We start from the raw sequence: 21242 nt of genomic DNA, 5'->3' as shown, positions 1-21242 counted from the left end.
AGAATATCAGTCCCTACACCAGATAGTGCAACGTTCCTTTGCAGCCTCAATTCCTGCCACTTCCTCCCACAAATGATTAATATGTATACCTACATATGAATCGTATATGTTTATTAAGCACCTATCAGTCACTGTTCCAAGGAATGGGATCAGCAGTGAAGCAGGCAGGCAAGACCCTCTTGAAACTTATAGGAACTTGCGCACCTTCAATCCTTTGCTGATGTTATTCTCAGATCTAAATACACTCCCACCTTCTAAGACTGCAAAATCTCAATCAGCTTGCAAAGGTTGAAAGTTACCTCATTTGGAGAGCCTTTACCAATGCCCCAGGATGAATTAATTATTCCTCCTTTTGTAGTAACAAGGACATTCACGTTTTTAAAATTCTTATTTCAATCCCCCATTACAGTAAGAGCCCTTGAGAGCAGATACTGATTTAATTTTGCCTCCTTGTCACCCAGCTCACTCTGACCCAGGGAAGGCCATCTCATGTTTGCCAAACGAATAAGTCAATGAACATAAATGGACTGTTGGTTCTCACATTCTGTTTAAACAAAAGAAATCTGCCATTTGTTACTCATAACAAGATTTGTTATTGTTAAGTGTAAATAGGACAACTGACGTACTTTATATTTGGAGAATTTTATTTAAAACCATTATGATTTTAAAGTAGAAAAGACAGAAGACATGACATAGAGAATTTATATTTCTTAGTGCTAGGATTTCCTTATCTGTGTTTTAATTTGAGGAAAAATTTCACTTGGTGAATTAGGCAAATTTCTGTGCTGTTTGTGTGTAGAACACAAAATTGAGGCTGCAGGCACTGCATGTTTAATACGTGCAATTATTCAGCCATTTGCCTTAAAACTTTTATAGTTGTAACTGTGAATTATTTATGTTCTCTTGAGAAAGGAAAACCTCCAAGGATGTAACTAAATGTCTAGGAATAACTTAATGGTATTGGGAGTAGCCGCCAAGTGCTAGGATGGGTAGACAATATTCCTTATCATGTTTTTTGTAACCAAAAAAGTGATCCTATTTGCTTTTTACTGATAGACTTAGACTTTTGTCACTTGACTTACAAATCTGTAGGAACTTCATCAGAGATCAAAGTTGACTTTGCTATTGTATATTCACAGGTCACAACTCAGGCTGTCTGAGGTTGAACAAAATTTGTTGAGAATCTGTATAGAAAAACTAGAAACAAGCCACAGGGCAAGAGTGCTCTATGTAGGTTGACTTTACCTACCAAGAAGAATCTAGCCTGGGGATTTTGTCCCATAGCAAGTGGGCATAAGCTTACATTTGGGAGAAGTGAATGGAATTAGACTGGTAGCCACACAGGCACAGGAGGCCAACGTGGGGACAAAGCAAACCATGACACTGGTGCTCCCATGATCACTGAGGAAAGCCCAGGAAAACCACCGACTTGGAAACCACCATGCCCTCCCCACTGCCCCCCCGGGTATTGTTTCCTCACCTATGGTTACAACTGTTCTGCAAAAATGAAACAAAGTCAAAATCATCCCAGAACACCAAGATGTATGTGGACTTAGATGGAACCTAGTTCTCTATTCATGAAGGATACAGGAGTGTGATCCTGCTCTGGGAGAAGGAAAGTTTCTCTTTCACCTCTATTTCAAGCAGGAGTAATAATACTGGACAAAAGCTTACTCCAGAAGGAGCACACGGCCTCACCTGAAAATCATGACGCGGAAACCCTTTCGTCTAAGCTAGAGGTAAGCAAACAGGAAGACTCCAGCTGAGTGCTAATTAGTAGGAATTGAATTGCCCCGTGTAAAGGAAACCCTGGAGATGCAGTGCCAGTCAAACAGTTTGGTGGTGTCCACAGCAGATCCGTGAAAGAAGGCACAATCAGAGACCCAATTAATTACAAATTATTCAAACCACAGGTTATTGTTTGGGGATTTCTTTCCCTCCTATCTGGGAGTTGAAACTCGTTAGAGCTTTTTCGGTCAGAACGTTTTTATTAATATCCCCGGATTTCACTGACGTTTCACTGAAAGTAGGAAAATTTGTCTTTTAGCTCTGAGTAATTAAATAAAATGATATAACAAGTAAAAAGATGGGGAAGTAAACTGGTAAATGACTAGAAAGAACAGGGAAACACACAGAACATGAGCAACATTTGCATTCCTGAATGTAAATAACTTAGGGATGTGACAGACCGTCAACTTTTCGGAAGAGTAATTGATTGGTAGTCTTGGTATTTACAAAGCTTAATGGGGAAATGTCACAGTAAGTGGTCTCATTATTATTCTATTGTAGTATACACTGGTGATAAGCATGGACATAAGCCGATGTGCCTAGTTTTGCGTCCTCACAGGTTTTTAGCAAATTATTTAACATCTCTGTGCTCCAGTGTCCACATCTATGAAATGGACGTAATAACAGTGCCTGGGAGAGGGGACACTGTTATGAATAGTAATACATGTAAGACATTTAGAACAGAGCTTGGATCAAAGCAATGCTATGTCAGTACTTACTATTATTTTATGGTTGAAATAAAATAAGGCAAATGAAACAAAGATCAACAGGGAAGAATTACCAAGATGCGCCTTTGTTGAGCAGGGATGATAGTGGTAAGAGGTAGAGAAATGCTGAATGGACAACACTGATCAGAGGAGAATTCAGGGGAGATAGCTATGAATCAGCATGAAGACATGGAATCAAAGTTAGTTATTAAAATAAAATCAGGTATATTAGTAAATCAGGAGAAATTAAACTAGCCTGTTAGACCTTGGCGAGAGAGACAGCGAGCCACAGAGAAACAAGGATGGCAACTGGGCAGAACCACAGAAAGTTTTGCATTCTTGAGATTACAGGAGAGTTGAGTCAAAAATGCAGTGAAGGATCATCAGAGAAATGCAAATCAAAACTATAATGAGATATCATTGCACTCCAGTTAAAATGGCTTATATCCAAAAGACAGGCAATAACAAATGCTGGCAAGAATATGGAGAAAAGGGAGCGCTCCCGCACTGCTGGTGGGAATGTAAATTAGGAAAACCACTACAGAGAACATTTTGGAGGTTCCTCAAAAAACTAAAAATTGAGCTACTATGTGATCCAGCAATCCCACTGCTGAGTATATACCCAAAACAAAGAAATATATCGAAGAGATATCTGCACTCCATGTTGGTTGCAGTACTGTTCATAATTGCAATGATTTGGAAGCAACCTAAATGTCCATCTGCAGATGAATGAAGAAAGAAAATCAGTACATATACACAATGGAGTACTATTCAGCCATAAAAAAGAATGTGATCCAGTCATGTGCAACTACATGGATGAACTGGAGATGATTATGTTAAGTGAAATAAACCAGGTACAGAAAGACAATCATCACACATTCTCACTTATTTGTGGGATCTAAAAATCAAAACATTTGAGTTCACGGACATAGGAAGTAGAAGGGTAATTACCAGAGGCTGGGAAGGGTAGTGGGGGGCTCTAGGGGAATTGGGGATGGTTGATGGGTACAAAAAAATAGAAAGAATGAGTAAGATCTACTACTTGATAGCACAACAGTGCGACTAATGCCAATAATAACTTAATTGTACATTTTAAATGTATAATTAACTCTTTTAATTAAAGAGTGTAATTGGATTGCTTGTAACTCAAAGAAGAAATGCTTGAAAGTGGATGCATACCCCATTCCCCATGATGTGCTTATTTCACATTGCATCCCTGTATCAAAACATCTCATGTGTTCCATAAATATAGACACCTACTATGTACTCACAAAATCAAAAAAGATAGTGAAAGTTCAACTAAGACTCAGGGTTTAATAAATGCGAAAACAAGGCATAAAGCACCCCTGGTTAACAGGAGTGTCTTCTTATGGTACTAACATCATGAAAAAAGAAAAACGTGCAAACGAAGTAAGCAGCAATTTTCAGTAGCAGAAGACATGGTCTAGCTCGCTCCAGGCTGGCAAAAGATCCAAGGAGTCGGGAGGGGTTTTTTGTTTTGTTTTTTGTTGTTTTGTTGTTTTGTTTTTTGCTACACAGCAATGGTGAGGCTGTAAGGGAAAGAATCTGAGTTATGTGTAAAAGCAGTAATTTGTATCTGGGCCTGTGCCTCTGAGGGGGTTCTGTAAAGGCACAAATCTGTTGTTTTTTTCCACTAGTTTAAATTAGACTGCTAATGAGTGATAACTTACGCATTGCATCTAAGTTGTCTTATTTTCAAGAGTAAGCACAACCATGAGGGAAAATGAGAAAGTAGGAACTATAGAGATTTATAGCTTGAGCTAACTGGAAGCTTAGTTTGCTCTTCCTGCCAAGGAGAATTGGGTCTACCCAAAACAAATAGCAAGAGGTGAATAATGAGTCAACATAGAGCATCATTACAATATGTCTTTTTAAATGTTTGCAGTGAATTTTGCGTATCACAAACTGAATCACCACTGAGCCAGAGAAAATGTTTCTGTTTGTTCAAACTGGGTATAAATGTGAAGTCAAGAAATCATTTGAGTTTCAGTATAAGATAAAGTGATAAATTATTTTTTAACTTTTTCTTCTTTACAAATAATCAGAAAGAAAAGAAAAAAGAAGCAGTGCACATTTTGCTTCCTGTTAATAGGGGGCTAACTCATGAAATAAATATGTTACTCTAAATAGAGTTTCAATTAGTCACACAAATAGAGGGAGAAAAATAAATTGATATGAATATATATATCAAGTGTGTGTGTGTGTGTATATATATATATACTTAAAAATAATTCCAAGAGATGTGGGCTCAAGCCAAACTACAAAAATACATAATTACATATGCTTCCTATTTTTATGCTGGTTTTGTGGCTAAAGAAGAAAATAAGCCCATTAAATCTTGAGCACTCATAAAGCTCCAAAAAGGAGAAAAAAGCGACAGAGGTTAAAATTAAAATATAACACGGCTTGGCAAAATTAGAAAAAGGAGAGAAAAATTAATAAAAATGGAAGTTAGTGAAGATAAAAGGTGGATCACATCATTATTCATATACACAATGAGGGAATATCATGGATGCATTTGCAAAACAGACAAACAAAAATGATGGACCAAAAGTATTTTATTAGAAGAAAAGATGAATATGAGTCAAGAGTTTCCTGGAGTAAATTAGCTGAAATAAAACCCATAAAATGAGCACTGTGATTATAACGTACTATGCAGCCTTAATTAGGCCTCTGATGGTTTGCTGCCTTCAGTTTAAGGAGCCATGATTTATAAAAAAAATAGACAAACTATAGAAGATAAAGTCCAGTTAAAAGGAAAGAGAATGTCAACTAAAAGCAGTTCATTATACAACAAGTAACAGTATTAGAATTTTTATCCTATACAAACATTTATTTGTATAAATTGCCACATCTCAAAACATAAGAGAATGTTGAATGCCAGATAGGAAATCATCAATACATTAAGACATTCTTTTTTTTTTTTTTTTTTTTGAGATGATCTTGGCTCACTACAGCCTCTGCCTCCCAGGCTTAAGCAATCCTCCTGCCTCAGCCTCCCAAGTAACTGGAGCAACAGGCGCATGCCACCACACCCAGCTGATTTTTGTATTTTTAGTAGAGATGAGGTTTCACCATGTGGGCCAGGCTGATCTCAAACTCCTGACCCCAACTGATCCACCCGCCTCAGCCTCCCAAAGTGCTGGGATTATAGGCATGAACCACCATACCCAGCCAGATATGCCTATCTTGCTGTTGACACTCATGGTTCTGGTTTTCTGAGGGTCTCTTTCATTTATTAATTCATGCATCACTAAGTATATCAAATGGACCATTTGCTGTGTTGGGTCCGCGGTCTGAGCAAAATGGGGAGCACAACTGGCCTCATCCCTGCTCTTATAGAGCTTACAGACCACAGAAGTTCAATCCTAGGTCCATTAGTTTCCTTTTACCTTGAAAAAGTGACATCTGGGCTGTGTAGCCTCAGATTCTTAATTTGTAAATGGAAATTAGAATAAAACCTACCTTATAGAGTAATTGTGGAAATCCAGTGGAGTAATGCATATGACACTCTCAGCACAGTGCCCTAAGTTCACTTGATATTTCCTTGGTTGCACAATTGAAAACTATGCAGTCATAATAATGTTCAAAAATCTAAGACCGTGGGTCTCAGGACCCACAGAAATGCTGGCAGATGTAACTGTTTGCTCTAAAGCCTTACTCGAAGGTTTACAAGACATATACACCTGAGCATTTTTTAAGATGGGTCCCCTGGAGCAAGACAAATACAGATTAATCAGTTCTTCCAAAAGATGTGCACCTCAAAGCAGCAAATATTTATTGAGAGCTATCGTTTTGGGCAGAAATGTAAACTGAGCATAGCATCAGCTTCATCGTTACATCAATTTTAAAAGTTCTCCTGCAGTACAAAGACAAACCAAGGGCGTCATTCCCAATGATCACAAAGAAAACAAATAATGGTGCCTAGAATAGCCTAGTTGTTGTTGTTAGCAAGTGTAAAGTAAGGGGCAGGAGAAAGGTTGCGCAATACATTGACAAAAAGCACACTTTTAGATAGGGCACTGCGTGTAGAATGGTATATAGTTGTGAGATAGATCAGTATGTGTAGGGTGAAATACAACAACTTGCTGCATTTAAAAGTGGATGTATTTTTGGAAAACTGAGCAAATCACTTCAGACCCGAGAATATGAGAAAGTACTACCAGAAGACCAAAACACTTTGTGATTTAATGAAGAGTAGTATTTTGAATCATTCACCACTAAGCCTGCATTATCCAGTGTAACTCAAGAGAGGGGTAGTAAGGCCACAAGCGAGGCCAGGTGGGTTAGGAAGCCTCCAGAAATCACTGTCACTTTCACTCTGAAATTCTACAAATCTGTGACAACTGAACTTGCCTATTTACATGAGAGAGTTATTCTATTTCTTTATCACATTAGAATAACATACAGTGCACACTCCTACCATCACTATCCATCCCGCCGGCCCCCAGCTGAGACATTATCTATTACGAAGGGAAAAAGTATGAAATTTGCAGCCAGACAGGAAGCAAGGGTAGGGAGGGCCCTTAAGCCCTGCCTTGGTGGCTTACATGCTGTCTGGCCTTGGAAAAGCAATTTCACCAAGTCTGTTTCCTAGCTGTGAAATGGGAATACTAATATTATTCACTTCATAGAGTTATTGTGCAGATAAAGTAAGTTAATATATTTAGAGAGACGAGAACAGCATCCAAAACACAGTAAAACTTGTATCAGCCTTTGCTATTATTATGTGTTTCCATCTGAAATTCTCCATATCATATCCCAGCAGTGTTAACATGGGAAAACCTTGCTTTTAATAAAATCAAATTAATCCTGTAGCTACTAACAACTGCTAAATCCAAAAATAAAAGGTGCTAGGTGTGTACTGTGGTATTTTTATACATTTAATTTAGTAAGCACATTTGTAGCATCACTAAGAGCACGTTGAGGCAGATATTTTTACCACTCCCATTGCCAGGTTAAAAAATGGGAAGCACAGAGGAGCACAAGGTCATGCAGCTATTTATGTAAAGGGTGGAGCTGGGACTGGAATTAAGCCAGTCCAACTCCAAAATCCATACCTGTAACCTATGAGCTCTGCTTTTCCTAAACATAGCAGCAAAGAAGGTAGAAATAGAATGATTTTAAAATGAGCTGCCATTTCTGATGAGCCAGCCTTGGTAGGGATGAACCCTGTTTTTGATAATGAAATAGTAGGAAACTTTGGGACAGGCCCCGTCTCCCACAATTAGGACATTGTATCCTAATGGGCTGACTATCCTCTGAGACCTCACCCTGGTCACCTCTCTCCAGGACAAGCACCCTTTGTGAGTGCCAAAGCAGCTCAGCCAATATCCATCAAGACCACTTTCACTATATCATACCGACCTTGAGGGGACTGCCTGGACAATTGTGCACCCTGCCTTGATAACTGCAGATGGAAGGTTTGGGTGGGTGGTGAATGACTTCCCTCTTTTGACTACTGTGTTCATATCCTCTCACGTTAAAAGCTTAGGTACTAAAGGGGCCATCAAGGGGCAAGTGGGCTTGAGAAGACTGGACTAAGTTACTCAAAATGCAGAGAAGCATCTATGAACTCAGACCCAGACAGAGGCCTTAAGCCATGACAGTGTGCCTTAAGTAGGTCACAGGCACTTAAACTTGACGGAAAGCAAGTGACACAGTGCAATTATTTGACCAAGGGTGATGCTAAAAATATTTAGTAACTAGAATGGCATAAGCAAGATGCAATCAGACCAGACAATGGTAATAAATAGCCAGCTGTCAGTAACAGTGCCTAAAAGCTAAAACTTCAGTTCTTCCCCTGACAATGAAACTTAAGCTCAGTTCCCAAAGGAGACTAGAAACAGGCCAGGTGGAATGTGCAAATCACTGGTTGTGATTTTGTTTTCTAAGCAGCAGTTTTTCTCAAGTAAGCCCTTAGTGGATTTGGTGGGTTTTCTGAGACAAGACTTCCTCTTTTATTCCTCTGGCTAACCAAGATTTTTGTGGAATGCCACCCTAAAGGACTATGCAAAGGGAGAAATAAAATCAGAAAAAAGTAGTGAATGAGCACAGGTTGCTGGTATCCCACCTCCAAACTAACCATGGAGAAAGTCAATAGTGTTACCTGAATTGGTGGTACTACTCAAATCAGTTAGCTATGATTTCTGTATCACTAATAACAGATCTCAAACAATAAGTATCGTGGGAGCTCTTGCTCTTTCTAATTCAATTGCTCACACTTAAGTAAATTATCAAGGAGGAAAACTTCCTGCTACGTAAGATTATGGCACAAATTATCCCACAGCTTACAAATTTTTTATCTTAGAAAAATGATGAGCTTATACTCTGCAAGAAAGAGTTGTAAGGACTTTGGAAGCTTTAAACCATCCTATTTACAGGACCCACAAGTTGTACTGTACATGAGCATGAAGCTTTGGTATCTGGAGCCCGCTCAAAGACTCTTTTTTTTTTTTTTTTTTTTTGAGACAGAGTCTCACTCTATCACCCAGGCTGGAATGCAGTGGCACAATCTTGGCTCACTGCAACCTCCACCTCCCAGGTTCAAGTGATTCTCCTGCCTTAGCCTCCTGAGTACCTGGGATTACAGGCACCTGCCACTATGCCTGGCTAATTTTTTGTATTTTAGTAGAGATGGAGTTTCACTATGTTGGTCAGGCTGGTTTCAAACTCCTGACCTCAGGTGATCCGCCCACCTCAGCCTCCCAAAATGCTAGGATTATAGGCATGAGCCACCGCGACCAGCCTCAAAGACTCCTTCCTTGGCTGAAACCCAGACAGGACTTCACTCACTGGGACTTACTAAGAGAGGGGAAGAAACGGCAGAAGTGCCAAAGACAGACAACTTTCATCACTGCAAAACGGTGCAGGGAACAGACTGCACAAAAAGTAAAACTCAGAAAAACTCTGTAGCCTCCTGACTAGCTGTTTTTAGTCAGTTATCTCTTTTCCCCAAATAGTATTTCAAGGACTAAGAACATCCTGAAGAAAAGCCCAACATTCTGAAATATATCAACTCAATTAACTGGACTTACTCATATCAATCTTTTGTCTTTTCAATTAACTTTGGCCCAGCAACATAATCACTAGACAAGTCAAGCGATTGTCAAATGAAGTCAAGGAAAAGATGTAATTTATCCTTCATTCCCCAAAGGAATTTAGAATGTGGTCATGCTTATAAACTGATCAGATACTCTTAGTATAGTGACCGGTGTCACTGGTGTTTTCACCACAAATACTGACACGTATCTGAGGTTATGGGTATTTAATTAGCTTGATTTAATCATCCTATATTATATACATACATCATAACATCATGCCATATCCCACAAATACATACAGTGATAGTTTGTCCATTTAAAACAAATTTTTAAAAACTCCCTTGGTGTTGCTAACATGCCTCTGTATAATTTTTGCTTCCACTTCCACTGTAAATGATTTATTACTACCACCACCCACACTTTTTCTTATTTCCTAACTTTGGGGCCTCAGATCATTTCTCATCATGGTATTTATAAATGTAAATATACCTGGGGAATGTAAGAATACACCAGGAGGTGCAAAGAAAATAAGATCAAGAGAAAGCCCATGAAAGCCTGCTTAGAAATTTTAGCTTATTAAAAAATAAAACCCCACAAAACAGAACCCCCAAACAAGAGAACACTCCATCGATATAACGATCCATATTTTAATTTCCACTCATAATCTCATACTCAGTAAGAATCTTTAGAGAACACAGTGGGGTGATTAAGATCAAGGATACTGACACCAAACTACCTGGCCCCAGGAGCTGGTTCTGTCTTAGCTCAGTTACTGAATTTCTCTGAGCCTTTGTCCCTTCATCTATTAGACAGGGACAATAATGTTACCTATCCTATAGGGTTGTTAGAATTAAATTATTAGTATTTGTAAAGCACATAAAATAGTATCTGGCATACACATGTTTATTAAATGTGATCTGTCCATCCGGTAATTTCAGTTAGATTCTTACAAAGTTGCCTGGCTGTCAATATTGCACATTGTAAGAGGCCTTTTATCAACATGGTGTTCAGCTGCAGGTCAGGGAAAGTCCTACTACTGTGGCTCAAGCTAGGAAGGAGCCGGGCAGTCAACAGCACAAGTTTCAGGCCATCGACCACTCAGGCACCTGCCATTGCTCCTTTCCTCAGTCCCTCCTTCCTGTGCGTTGTTTTCTCTTAAGCTGACAGATGGCTGCGGCCTACCAGCTACTGCATCTTTGTTCCAGGCAACAGACTGAGGTAGGGCCTGAGTCTTTCTCCTAGAAAGGCTTTCTTTGGGAAGCAAAGCTCTCCCAGGGAGGTTAGCTGACATTACAGGCCAGAATGGGGCACATGGGCACCTGCAGTTTTCAGTGAGGTTAAGATGTTCAGAATTTTGCTTTTCAGCGTCTAAAACTAAAGAAGGGAGGGGAGAATGTGGTTCAAAAACACAGAGTTAGGCAATCTACACAATCTTCTTCCCAAGCCTTCAATATTTTTCTGATTGTACGTAAAGGTATTCACTCTGACTTCTTAATTACTGTGGTCCCAGGCATATATAGAACATTGAGTGGGAAAGGTTTTGGGTAAACCAGTTACCTTGTCAGGACAAGCGAAACTGTTTCAAACCCCTTGCCCAACAGGTAGGGGTATGTATGTAGGTGTGTATGTGTGTGTGTGTGTGTATATATATGCATCTATATATGTATGTATGTGTGTGTGTGTGTGTGTGTGTGTGTGTATTCCTTCTGTGGCCCTCACACACACCTGCACACAGCTGACAGTCAAGGCTGACTGCAGCTCAGCTTCCTGCACCCGTCAACTCCCAGAGCCTCTACTCTAGCTTTGCTGTTTGTTTTTCTACTCACACGTCTTTCCTCTTTCCATATTCATGAGCTTTTTTTCCTCACTATTGGCAACAGAAATGACAGGAGCTATGATTCACGACAGTGTAAAATCATATTTGGAAGTAAATTCATGAAATGTTGAAAAGATATTACTGTTTGTAGTAACATCAGAGAGAGGTCTGTCTATGGGCCATGTAACTGTAGAGGTAATGCTTGCATTATCAGTATCTCCACTGGTTCAGCCCTACCTCAATCCTGTCGCCTGGAGTAAAGACGCAGTAACCCGTAGGCTGCAGCCATCTGCCAGCATTAGAGAAAACAACGCACAGCAAGGAGGGACTTAGGAAAGCAGAAATGGCAGGAGACTGCGTGGTCGATGGCAGGGAACTCATGTGCTGTTGACTGCCCGGCTCCTTCCCAGTTTGGGTCAGGGTAGTAGGACTTTCCCTTACTTGCAGCTGAATACCATGTTGCCAAAAGGCCTCTTACAATGTGTAATATCTACAGCCAGGAAACTTGGTAAGAATCTAACTGAAATTGTTGGATGGACAGATCTAATTTAATAATTACATATATGCCAGATAGATAGATAGACAGATAGATAGATAGATAGACAGACAGATAGATAGATAGATAGATAGATAGATAGATAGATAGATAGATAGATAGATAGACAGACAGACAGACAGACAGACAGACAGACAGACAGACAGATAGATAGATAGATAGATAGATAGATAGATAGATAGATAGATAGATAGAGATGCAGTCTCGTTCTGTTGCCCAGGCTGGAGTGCAGTTGTGCAATCTCAGCTAACTGTAACCTCTGCCTCCCAAGCTCGAGCGATTCTTGTGCCTCAGCCTCCCCAGTAGCTGGGATTACAGGTAACTGCCACCATGCCTGGCTAATTTTTGTATCTGTAGTAGAGACGGGGTTTCACCATGTTGGCCAGGCTGGTTTCAAACTCCTAACCTCAGGTGATTTGCCCATCTGAGCCTCCCAAAGTGCTGGGATTACAAGCGTGAGCCACTGCACCCGGCCACCAAATACTTTTTTATGTACTTTACAAATATTAATCATTTAATCCTCCTAACAGCCCTACCAGGTAGATAACATTATTGTCCCTGCCACTAAATTAGTGGCAGAATGTAAAGAATGGAAAAAGCAATAATTCAAAAAATAAAAAGTAAAAGGAAGGTGGAAAAAATAATTGGTGTTACTGTTCATTAGACCCTGTCTTCTCTATCTTTTGGGTCTAATGACTTCCAATTTGCTATTTATCACAGGTTTTGACAAGCAATTCCCTGTTCTAGAGAATCTAGTGTTTTACCCTTTTTCTTTCCTCTAATTTGAACTCCTTGGTCACCAAAGTAACCAGCGGTGTACATATTTCTACAGCCTATGCATGTGGAGACATATATACATATTATACAGGGTTTTTGCCCCTTCTTTCCTTTTTTCACTTCTTCCTTTCTACTTTCCTTTATCTTCATTTTTTTTTACAAAAATATATCCTATCACACATTCTAAAAATGAATTTTCACTTAAAAATATATTCTAAATATATTTCAGGATATACATCTAAACAATTATTTGCAATACCTATAATATAGCTGAAAATATTGTTGTAATATAATTTAACTATTCACCTATGATTCATCACTTCGTTTCTAATATTGTTTTTTAAGGCAATCCTAGGCATTTTTCTGCATCTAGCAATGGTAAACTAGGTGTTTCAGGCCAGACGTCAACCAGAACAACCAAGGCACTGGAGACCTGCCAAGGCAGTAAAGACTAGAGGGGGTCTAGATCCCAGGAAGACAATTAACCCTACTTTTGATCCCTTTTCTACTCAAGAATTCTTCAGTTTGAATCTGCAGCTAGGGCACTAACAAGATGAGGAGAATGTGTGTTCAGCAATGTCAGAGTTATTACAGAGAGAAAAAAAAACTGATGCATACGTATGCACTTAGCAAACAGCAAAGCACAATTGAAGTAAGTTATACACATATACATGTGCACCTCATCATTGTTACTGCCTCTAAAAACTAAGCAACACCACTTCCTCTGGGGAAAAAACAGTTTATTAAAAGCATAAATGTAAACTGCAGTAGAAAAAATCTTTAGCAAAATATATTTTAGATACTTTAAAAACAGGAGCTACGAAGTATCACGGACATATTTCAAGTCTGATGCTAGGGAGCTGAGTTCTAACCTTCGCAGTAACAGTAATTAATTCTAGGATTTTGAGTCAGTCATTTCAATGTTCTTTGCCTCAATTTCTTTTCCTCTAAAGTAAGAATGTTAGATTAAATATTCTCTAAGGGTCCTTCTTTCCCTTGACTTTCATTATGTTATCTCTGAGCACAGGCCTTCCCTTTTCAGTAGAAACGCCTGCAATCAACAGATTGACTGGAAAAAGACAACAGCAAATAATAATTTGCATCTGATGAAACTGTGCCTTTAACTGATCAAACTGAAGACTCTAAAAACACTGGACTCTACTTCGCTGACCTTAAAGGATGTGTGGCTCTTTTCATGCCTTCTCTCTCTCTCTGGTTTTGAGTTAAACATTTTGCTGCACAGTTGATTCAGCCAGTGTTAACACTCTGCTCTCAGGCTGCCCTGCACCTATCCCTTTACAGATACCACTGGGTCCAGCAGAAGAGATGAGCATTTTTTAAATGTCTTCTGTAGCTTCCCAGTGATTCTGGACACTTTGCCCTAAACGTTTATCCATTTTTGCAATCTATGCCACCATCTTGTTCCTGATACAGGAGTTAAGGAGAAATTATTCAGGCAGATAGTGAGGGTACAGGAGTCCTTGGTAAGGTTTAGCTTTTAGTGAAAAGCAGTCCCCACATCGTTTTCTTTTCTAACAAAGAGCAGCCTGCAAAATCGAGCTGCAGACATAGACAAGCAAGTTGGAAGCATCCACGGGTGAATGCCAGCAGTTGTGCCAATACGGAAAGGCCACCCGGGACTAGGCATGTTCAAAATGGCGGCTTCATGTTCCCGTCTCCTTGCCAGCCACGTGTACAGTAAGAAGCAGGCGACATGGCACCTGCCAAGTGGAAAGCCCATTTGCCTAAGATCAGGGTGAGGTGGCCAGCCTTCCTGGCATGCTATGTAAATGTCACACCAGGCCCTATGCAAATCAGATACCACCTCCTCAAGCCTGCCTATAAAATCTGGTGCACTCTGGTGCAGGCCAAATTTCTCATTCAGGCTCTCTCTCTGTCCCCCTCTCTCTCTACTCTCTCTCTCTCTCCCCCTACCTCTCCCTCTCTCTCTCTCTGAAAGAGCTGTTCTCCTTTCTCTTTCTTTTGCCTATTAAACCTCTGCTCCTAAACTCACTCCTTGTGTGTATATGTCCGTATCCTTAATTTTCTTGGTGCAAGACAACGAATCTCAGGTATTTACCCCAGACAATGACTTTGCTTCAGTACCACTTACTTGGTCACTCTTTCTCCTAGTAGTTACAGGTTTGTCCTTAATATATTCTGCAATTAATGCCCAGTCACTACATTCATGTTATGATACTCTTAACACCCTCATCTCATAATTATTTTTGTTTTTATTATAACAATCTCCATTTCTATCTTACTTCTGCTACCCAATGATCTAGCAGTGCCCAAGTACTCATTGTGACTCAAATTTTTGTCCTCCACTATCTAAACCCTACAAATTTTTGTCCTCCACTATCTAAACTCTACAAATTTTTCTCTGTGACTTAAAATTACTCTCTCTAATCATGGCTGTTTCTCTGTCTCTATTCATTCAATTCCAACAAACCTGTCCCTGAGTGAGTCTTTATCATGCAAAAGTTGCAGAACTATGTGGTATGGACAGTGGTATTTTTTGAGTGAATTTTAACATTCATCCATCCATTCATTCAACAAACAATACTAAACACCTATAGGTGCCAGATGGTATGGTAGATCTGGAGAGAACAAAGATGAATGAAACCATGCCCCTATCTTCAAGAAGTTCATTACTAACGAAGGAAACTGAGAGGAAAAATAAGTAGCATAAGAGGGCATTAGTGATAGAGAAGGGCAAATAATGAAATACTGTGCAAACAGATGGAAAAGCAGTAGATTCATCCAGGTGCCTGAACTAGAGAGCTCTAACAAGTTCAAATCACTGATTTAATACTGATAAGTCCGAAATCACTGATAAATCATCACAGTCATTGATAAGTCCACAATACTGAAATAAAACTAGCATCTTGTTAGAGACGTGTGTATCGAGTTGACTGCCTATAAATATTTTACTATTATATAGACCATTTGTGAGTATTTACTAAATTTCCTTTAAATAAAATATTATGCTCTAGGATTTGGAAAACAAATTTTCTCCCCAATCTATCCAAATAATCTTTCGAATACAAGGAAAACAATGAGAACTCCAAACTGACCTTTTTATTTATAGAATAGACTATCAGTAATCAATTTGAAAAAGAATGCGAATTATGGCTCTTTAGTGTTTTTCAGGACTTTATAAATAGGCTTTTTAAAATATAAATGGACATGATATTGTTAGATGACTATTCAGAAATGACTAATGAAAATACTAATGATTTTTTGATAAATAAAAATACTTAACATAATTTAAAAGGAAAACACTTACATTACACCAAACATCAGAGTTTTTTGTTTTTGTTTTTTAGAGATGGGGTCTCAGTATGTTGTCCATGTTGGAGTGCAGCGACCACAGTGCACTACAGCCTCAAACTCCTGGCCTCAAGTGATCCTCCTACCTCAGCCTCCTGAGTATCTGGGACTCGGTACACACCACCACATCCCACTCAAAGTGTTTTCTTTTTTTTTTTTTTTTTTTAGTCTTAAAGGACATGAAGAAAAGAAAAATAGGAGTGATCTATCACAACAAGGAGAAAACTAGAAAACATACCCGAAGAAGCTTCCAGTCTTTCCAATCTGCTGATCAACCAGTCAAGGGAGCCGGAAAACTGAGCACAGTTTTTACGATTTCCTCTAATTAGAGCCGCTGCAAAAGAAGAAATAGATTTCACCTTTATGTCATTTTCTAGCTCGAAAATTGAGATAAGCTAATAGCAGCCCTAAAATATTGGATCAAGAACAAAGTATCTTCACGTTACATCTAAAACTTATGCAAACATATATACACATACATATACAACACGGAGACATTAAAGACAAATTAATCATTATTAATTGAGACTGAAGAAAACCACGGCTCATTAGAAGGAATGTGATTTTGGAAAGTAAATTTCACATGGGGATGTAATAATGAAGGGTAATAGAAAAACCAGTCTCCTGGGAGTTCCCTCACTTGGGTTCTAATACCCATTGCTTTTAATTAGCCATGAGATTAAATTATTCTGTCTCTCTCAAGCCCAATTTGCTTACCTATATAATAAAAAGAGCAAATCAGTTTTTCTGAAAATGAACCACAAAATACTAGGAGATATAACTAGTAGTTATAACTCTAACAGGTATACAGAGAGCTATAACTAAATGTTACATTAAATAATGGATGAGAAGACCAATAGCCACTAACTCTGAAACCCTTTTATTTTCTTATATCATTTCCTTGGATTTAGAGATTCACAATGCATATTAAAGACCTGAAATTCTGCAGTAAAGAAACCGATTCTAGCTTGGCTCAGACTACTGTTTTCTATCCTTCTTTGATTGAAGAACCCATTTTAAATAAAATTCCTATGTGATGTTTCTGATCTCTTTCAGCCTAGTTTATACATTCAATTTTAAACTTTTAATTTTTCAAAATCATTAAATTCAAAGCAAGCCTGGTAAATATTTTCTACTCTTATACCCCTATGTTTATTCAGAAACAGTACAATTGCTTACGAAGGGATGGCAAGACTTTTAGACAATACGATATTTAAAGAGAGAAACATGTCTCTATAAGAATAATTGCTATTGAAACTCTGGTAGGCCAGGCGTGGTGGCTCACACCTGTAATCCGAGCACTCTGGGAGGCTGAGGCAGGCGGATCTTGAGGTCAGGAACTTGAGACCAGCCTGACCAACATAGTGAAACCCCATCTCTACTAAAAATGCAAAAAATTAGCCAGGCATGGTGGTGGGCACCTGTAATCCCAGCTACTCAGGAGGCTGAGGCAGGAGAATCGCTTGAACCCGGGAAGTGGATGTTGCAGTGAGCCAAGATCACGCCATTGCACTCCAGCCTGGGTGACAGTGCGAGACTCTGTCTCAAAAAAAAAAAAAAAAAGAGAGAGAGAGAGAGAGAGAAAATCTGGTAGCTGATGCAAGCAGTTTGAAGAAGTGAAGTTTGAGGCTACTGCCTGTTAACCTTCTTGTTAAGAGTAGGAGGGAAGAGCCGGGCGTGGTGGCTGACACCTGTAATCCCAGCACTTTGGGAGGCCGAGACGGGCGGATCACGAGGTCAGGAGATCGAGACCATCCTGGCTAACATAGTGAAACCCCGTCTCTACTAAAAATACAAAAAACTAGCCGGGCGCGGTGGCGGGCGCCTGTAGTCCCAGCTACTCGGGAGGCTGAGGCAGGAGAATGGCGGGAACCCGGGAGGCGGAGCTTGCAGTGAGCTGAGATCGGGCCACTGCACTCCAGCCTCGCTACAGAGCGAGACTCCGTCTCAAAAAAAAAAAAAGTAGGAGGGAAGAGACTCTACAGTTACAGTGTACAATTAAAGATGTCCTTCATGTTCCCTCTTTCCAAAAATAAAGAAATAAAGTTATTATCTGACTGAGAGTAAGAAAAGAAACACACAGAAAAGACGCCAACTCATGAGAAGAGCTTTTTTGTGTATAGAGCCTCCGTGACATTTGTACAGAGACTCAGAGCTAATACACTAATTACTCAGGCTCTGCTCTGGCTCTGGGTCCGGCAGCCTCGCCTAAGAGCCAGCCAGTGAGCTATACTCACAGACTGCAGAGTACAGCGGACAAAGGATAGGGGTGGAAGATAGCAGAGGAACGAGAAGTACTGTGTGTTAAGCAGAACTTCTAATTTTATTCTGTAAGAATATCTGTTCCCAATTTAGAACAATAGCAATTGGGAAAAAGGACATGATAAAGTTTTTGAATTTTAAGAGTCCCTTTTGTTTAAAACTTAACTCATGCTTTTCATTTTATTTCTGATTTTGTAAAACTAATTATATATATAATATATATGTAATTATATATAGCTATATAAAATTATATATAAGCTATCTATTGTATTATCTAAAATTATATAGGTATATATAACACATATATTATATTATCTATCTAAAATGATATATATATAACATAAGTGCTTCTTGAAAGAAGCTAATAGTATAAGAAAGAACTCTTTTAATAAGCCATGGGGCATTTAAGAAAATTATAGAGTGAGCCACAAAGAAAATTTCATTAAATTTACTGCAAACAGACATGGTATAAACCAAGTTCTCTGACAGAACTATGTCAGAATTTAGTAAGAAAAGCAGGAACGAAAATAAAACCGAAGTATATAAAAATTTAAACTCTCTCCTTAATAACTCTTGGGTCAATGATGGAATCAATACCATAATATAAAATATCTAATAAATATCAAACACAGCCAACAACCAATCATAAATATCTAATAAATGGTAAAATAGCTAATAAATACCTAACACAACCAATGGTAAATGGCCAAAAGTGTACTCAAGGCAAAATTAAACACTTTAATTGCTAAGCAGTTGGGTGAAAAATGGTAAGTAAATCTTTTGAAATAGAGAAAAAGAACATCAAATAAACAGTAAAATAGAAAAAATATATGAATAGCAATAAAAGTAGAAATTAATACATTAGAAATAGAAATAATTTATGTAATAGTAAGATTGATCAAGAATACATTCAAGGACTATTTTTTAAATATAAGCTGACTACCAACTACTGCTTTAATCAAAAAGAAAAGGAAAAAAGGACAAAATTAAGAAAAGGGCATTACACCAGACGTGGTGGCTCATGCCTGTAATCCCAGCACTCTGGGAGCCAAGGTGGGAGGATCACTTGAGCCCAGGAGTTTATGACCAGCCTGGGCAACATAGCATGACCCAGTCTGCACAAAAAGTTTAAAAACTTTTTCCAGGCATGGTGGTACATGCCTGTGGTCCCAGCTACTTGGGAGGCTGAGGAGGGAAGACTGCCTGAGCCTGGAAGGTCAAGGCTGCCATAAGCCATGATATCACCACTGCACTCCACCCTGGGTGACAGAGTGAGAGCCTATCTCAAAAAAAAAAAAAAAAAAAAAAAAAGGAATTATAAGCACAACCATATATAGATACATAGATATACAGATAGGTATTTTTTTCACTAAAACTGACCCAATAGAAGGGAGAATACCTAAACAGAATAATAAATCATGAGTAATATTGAAAAGTATATCACAGACCAAAAGCTTTTTCGCACATATTCAATAAATAATTTCTATACTACTTCATATGCTGCATAACAATGATTTGGTCAACAATGAAACAGATAAAATGATCGTGCCTTAACACCATAAGACTATATTTTTACTGTACCTTTTCTATGCTTAGATACAAACACTACTGTGCTACAACTGCTTATTCAGTATGATAATATGCTGTACACATTGCTGTACATATGCACAGCCATAGGTTATGTAGCCCAGGAGCAGTAGGCCATCCCGTTTAGTGTAGCTCTGCAGTAGGCTGTAACACGGGGGTTTGTGTAAGTTTCATGATGTTTGCAAGATGTTTTCCTTAGAACTATTCCAATGAGTGACACAGGACCGTATTCTAAAGCCAAAAAACTAAGAAGACTTTTCTGGTGATTTCATGAAGACAGTATCAGTGACATTGATATCAAAACAGACATTACAAAACAAGAACTCTTACTTATAAATATAAATCCAAAAATATTATATAAATTTATATATTAATGAAATTAAATCAAATTTAGCAGTATAAACTTAGTATTTATAATTCAAATTTAGCAATACATTAGCAACATTTCATCCAAGTGGAGATTCATTCCTCCAAAGACACAAAAATATATCAGGAAATCTGTTAATGAGTGAAAGATAAAACAATCTCAATATACTATGAAAATGTATACATTTCTAATGAAAAAAAATTAACTCAGTAAAATAGTGTCTCCTGAACATCACGCATGCATGCATGTGCGTGTGTGCGTGTGTGTATGTAGGTGCATGTCATGGGTACCAATATATTTTACAGATAAATGGAGTCTGTGAATTATTATAATTCATCCAGTTAAGAAGAAATAAGTTACGTGAGTTTCTAAGTAATGGAAAAGTATGCAGAGAAATACAAGGAAGCTCATCACAACACTCTTCATAATAGCAAAATACTGGAATAGCCTAAATGTGCCGAAATAAATAAATGGTGACATTCCTTCAGCACAGAAGTGTACATCTGCTAAAGCTTGATGAAGGTTTATAGTTACTGCCAAGGATAGAGGCTCACAATATAGAATTAATTGAAAACATCTGCTATAAAAGAACATTAATAGCATGATTCCATTTTTGTAAAGTAAATGTATCCATTGAATATAAGTACATGTATAGCATGGAGAAAACTGTTTTTCAGAATATTTCTTAGAGAATGAGAGCTGATATTTCGGGGAAAAATATCTTGATAAGGGACTGACATAGAAACAGAGATCTTGAGGAAGATTGAGGTTAGTGTGACTGCTTCCCCAGGTCAAAAAGGTACCTTTTCTTATTCCAAAATAAGGTGGAAGAAGAATGGACCCAAGAGAGGAAAAAAAAGGGCCATGCCCTGTAATATGATCTTTCACAGTGACCCATTGAACCTACAATAAATTCTGTCAAAAAAAATCACAAATGCTCAATAAGAATGGAAGTTAGGAGGTGAAGAGGTGATGTTCTGTGGCT

The 21242-nt window shown here is 38.5% G+C and overlaps 1 protein-coding gene across 13 annotated transcripts in view; it reads right to left on the bottom strand.

Moving 5' to 3' along the window:
- The window catches only part of RYR2 (ryanodine receptor 2), a 785691-nt gene that overhangs the window by 347561 nt on the left and 416888 nt on the right, over positions 1-21242 (bottom strand). For all 13 annotated transcript variants that reach the window (XM_021934115.2, XM_021934128.2, XM_021934136.2 and 10 more), the window contains one exon: positions 16280-16375. In XM_021934115.2, coding sequence (XP_021789807.1) covers positions 16280-16375 — 96 coding nt within the window. The remainder of the gene's footprint in view (positions 1-16279; positions 16376-21242) is intronic.

The sequence above is a fragment of the Papio anubis genome, chromosome 1, assembly GCF_008728515.1.
Source record: "Papio anubis isolate 15944 chromosome 1, Panubis1.0, whole genome shotgun sequence".
Lineage (NCBI taxonomy): Eukaryota > Metazoa > Chordata > Mammalia > Primates > Cercopithecidae > Papio > Papio anubis.
This window is presented reverse-complemented; position numbering and strand designations above follow the sequence as displayed.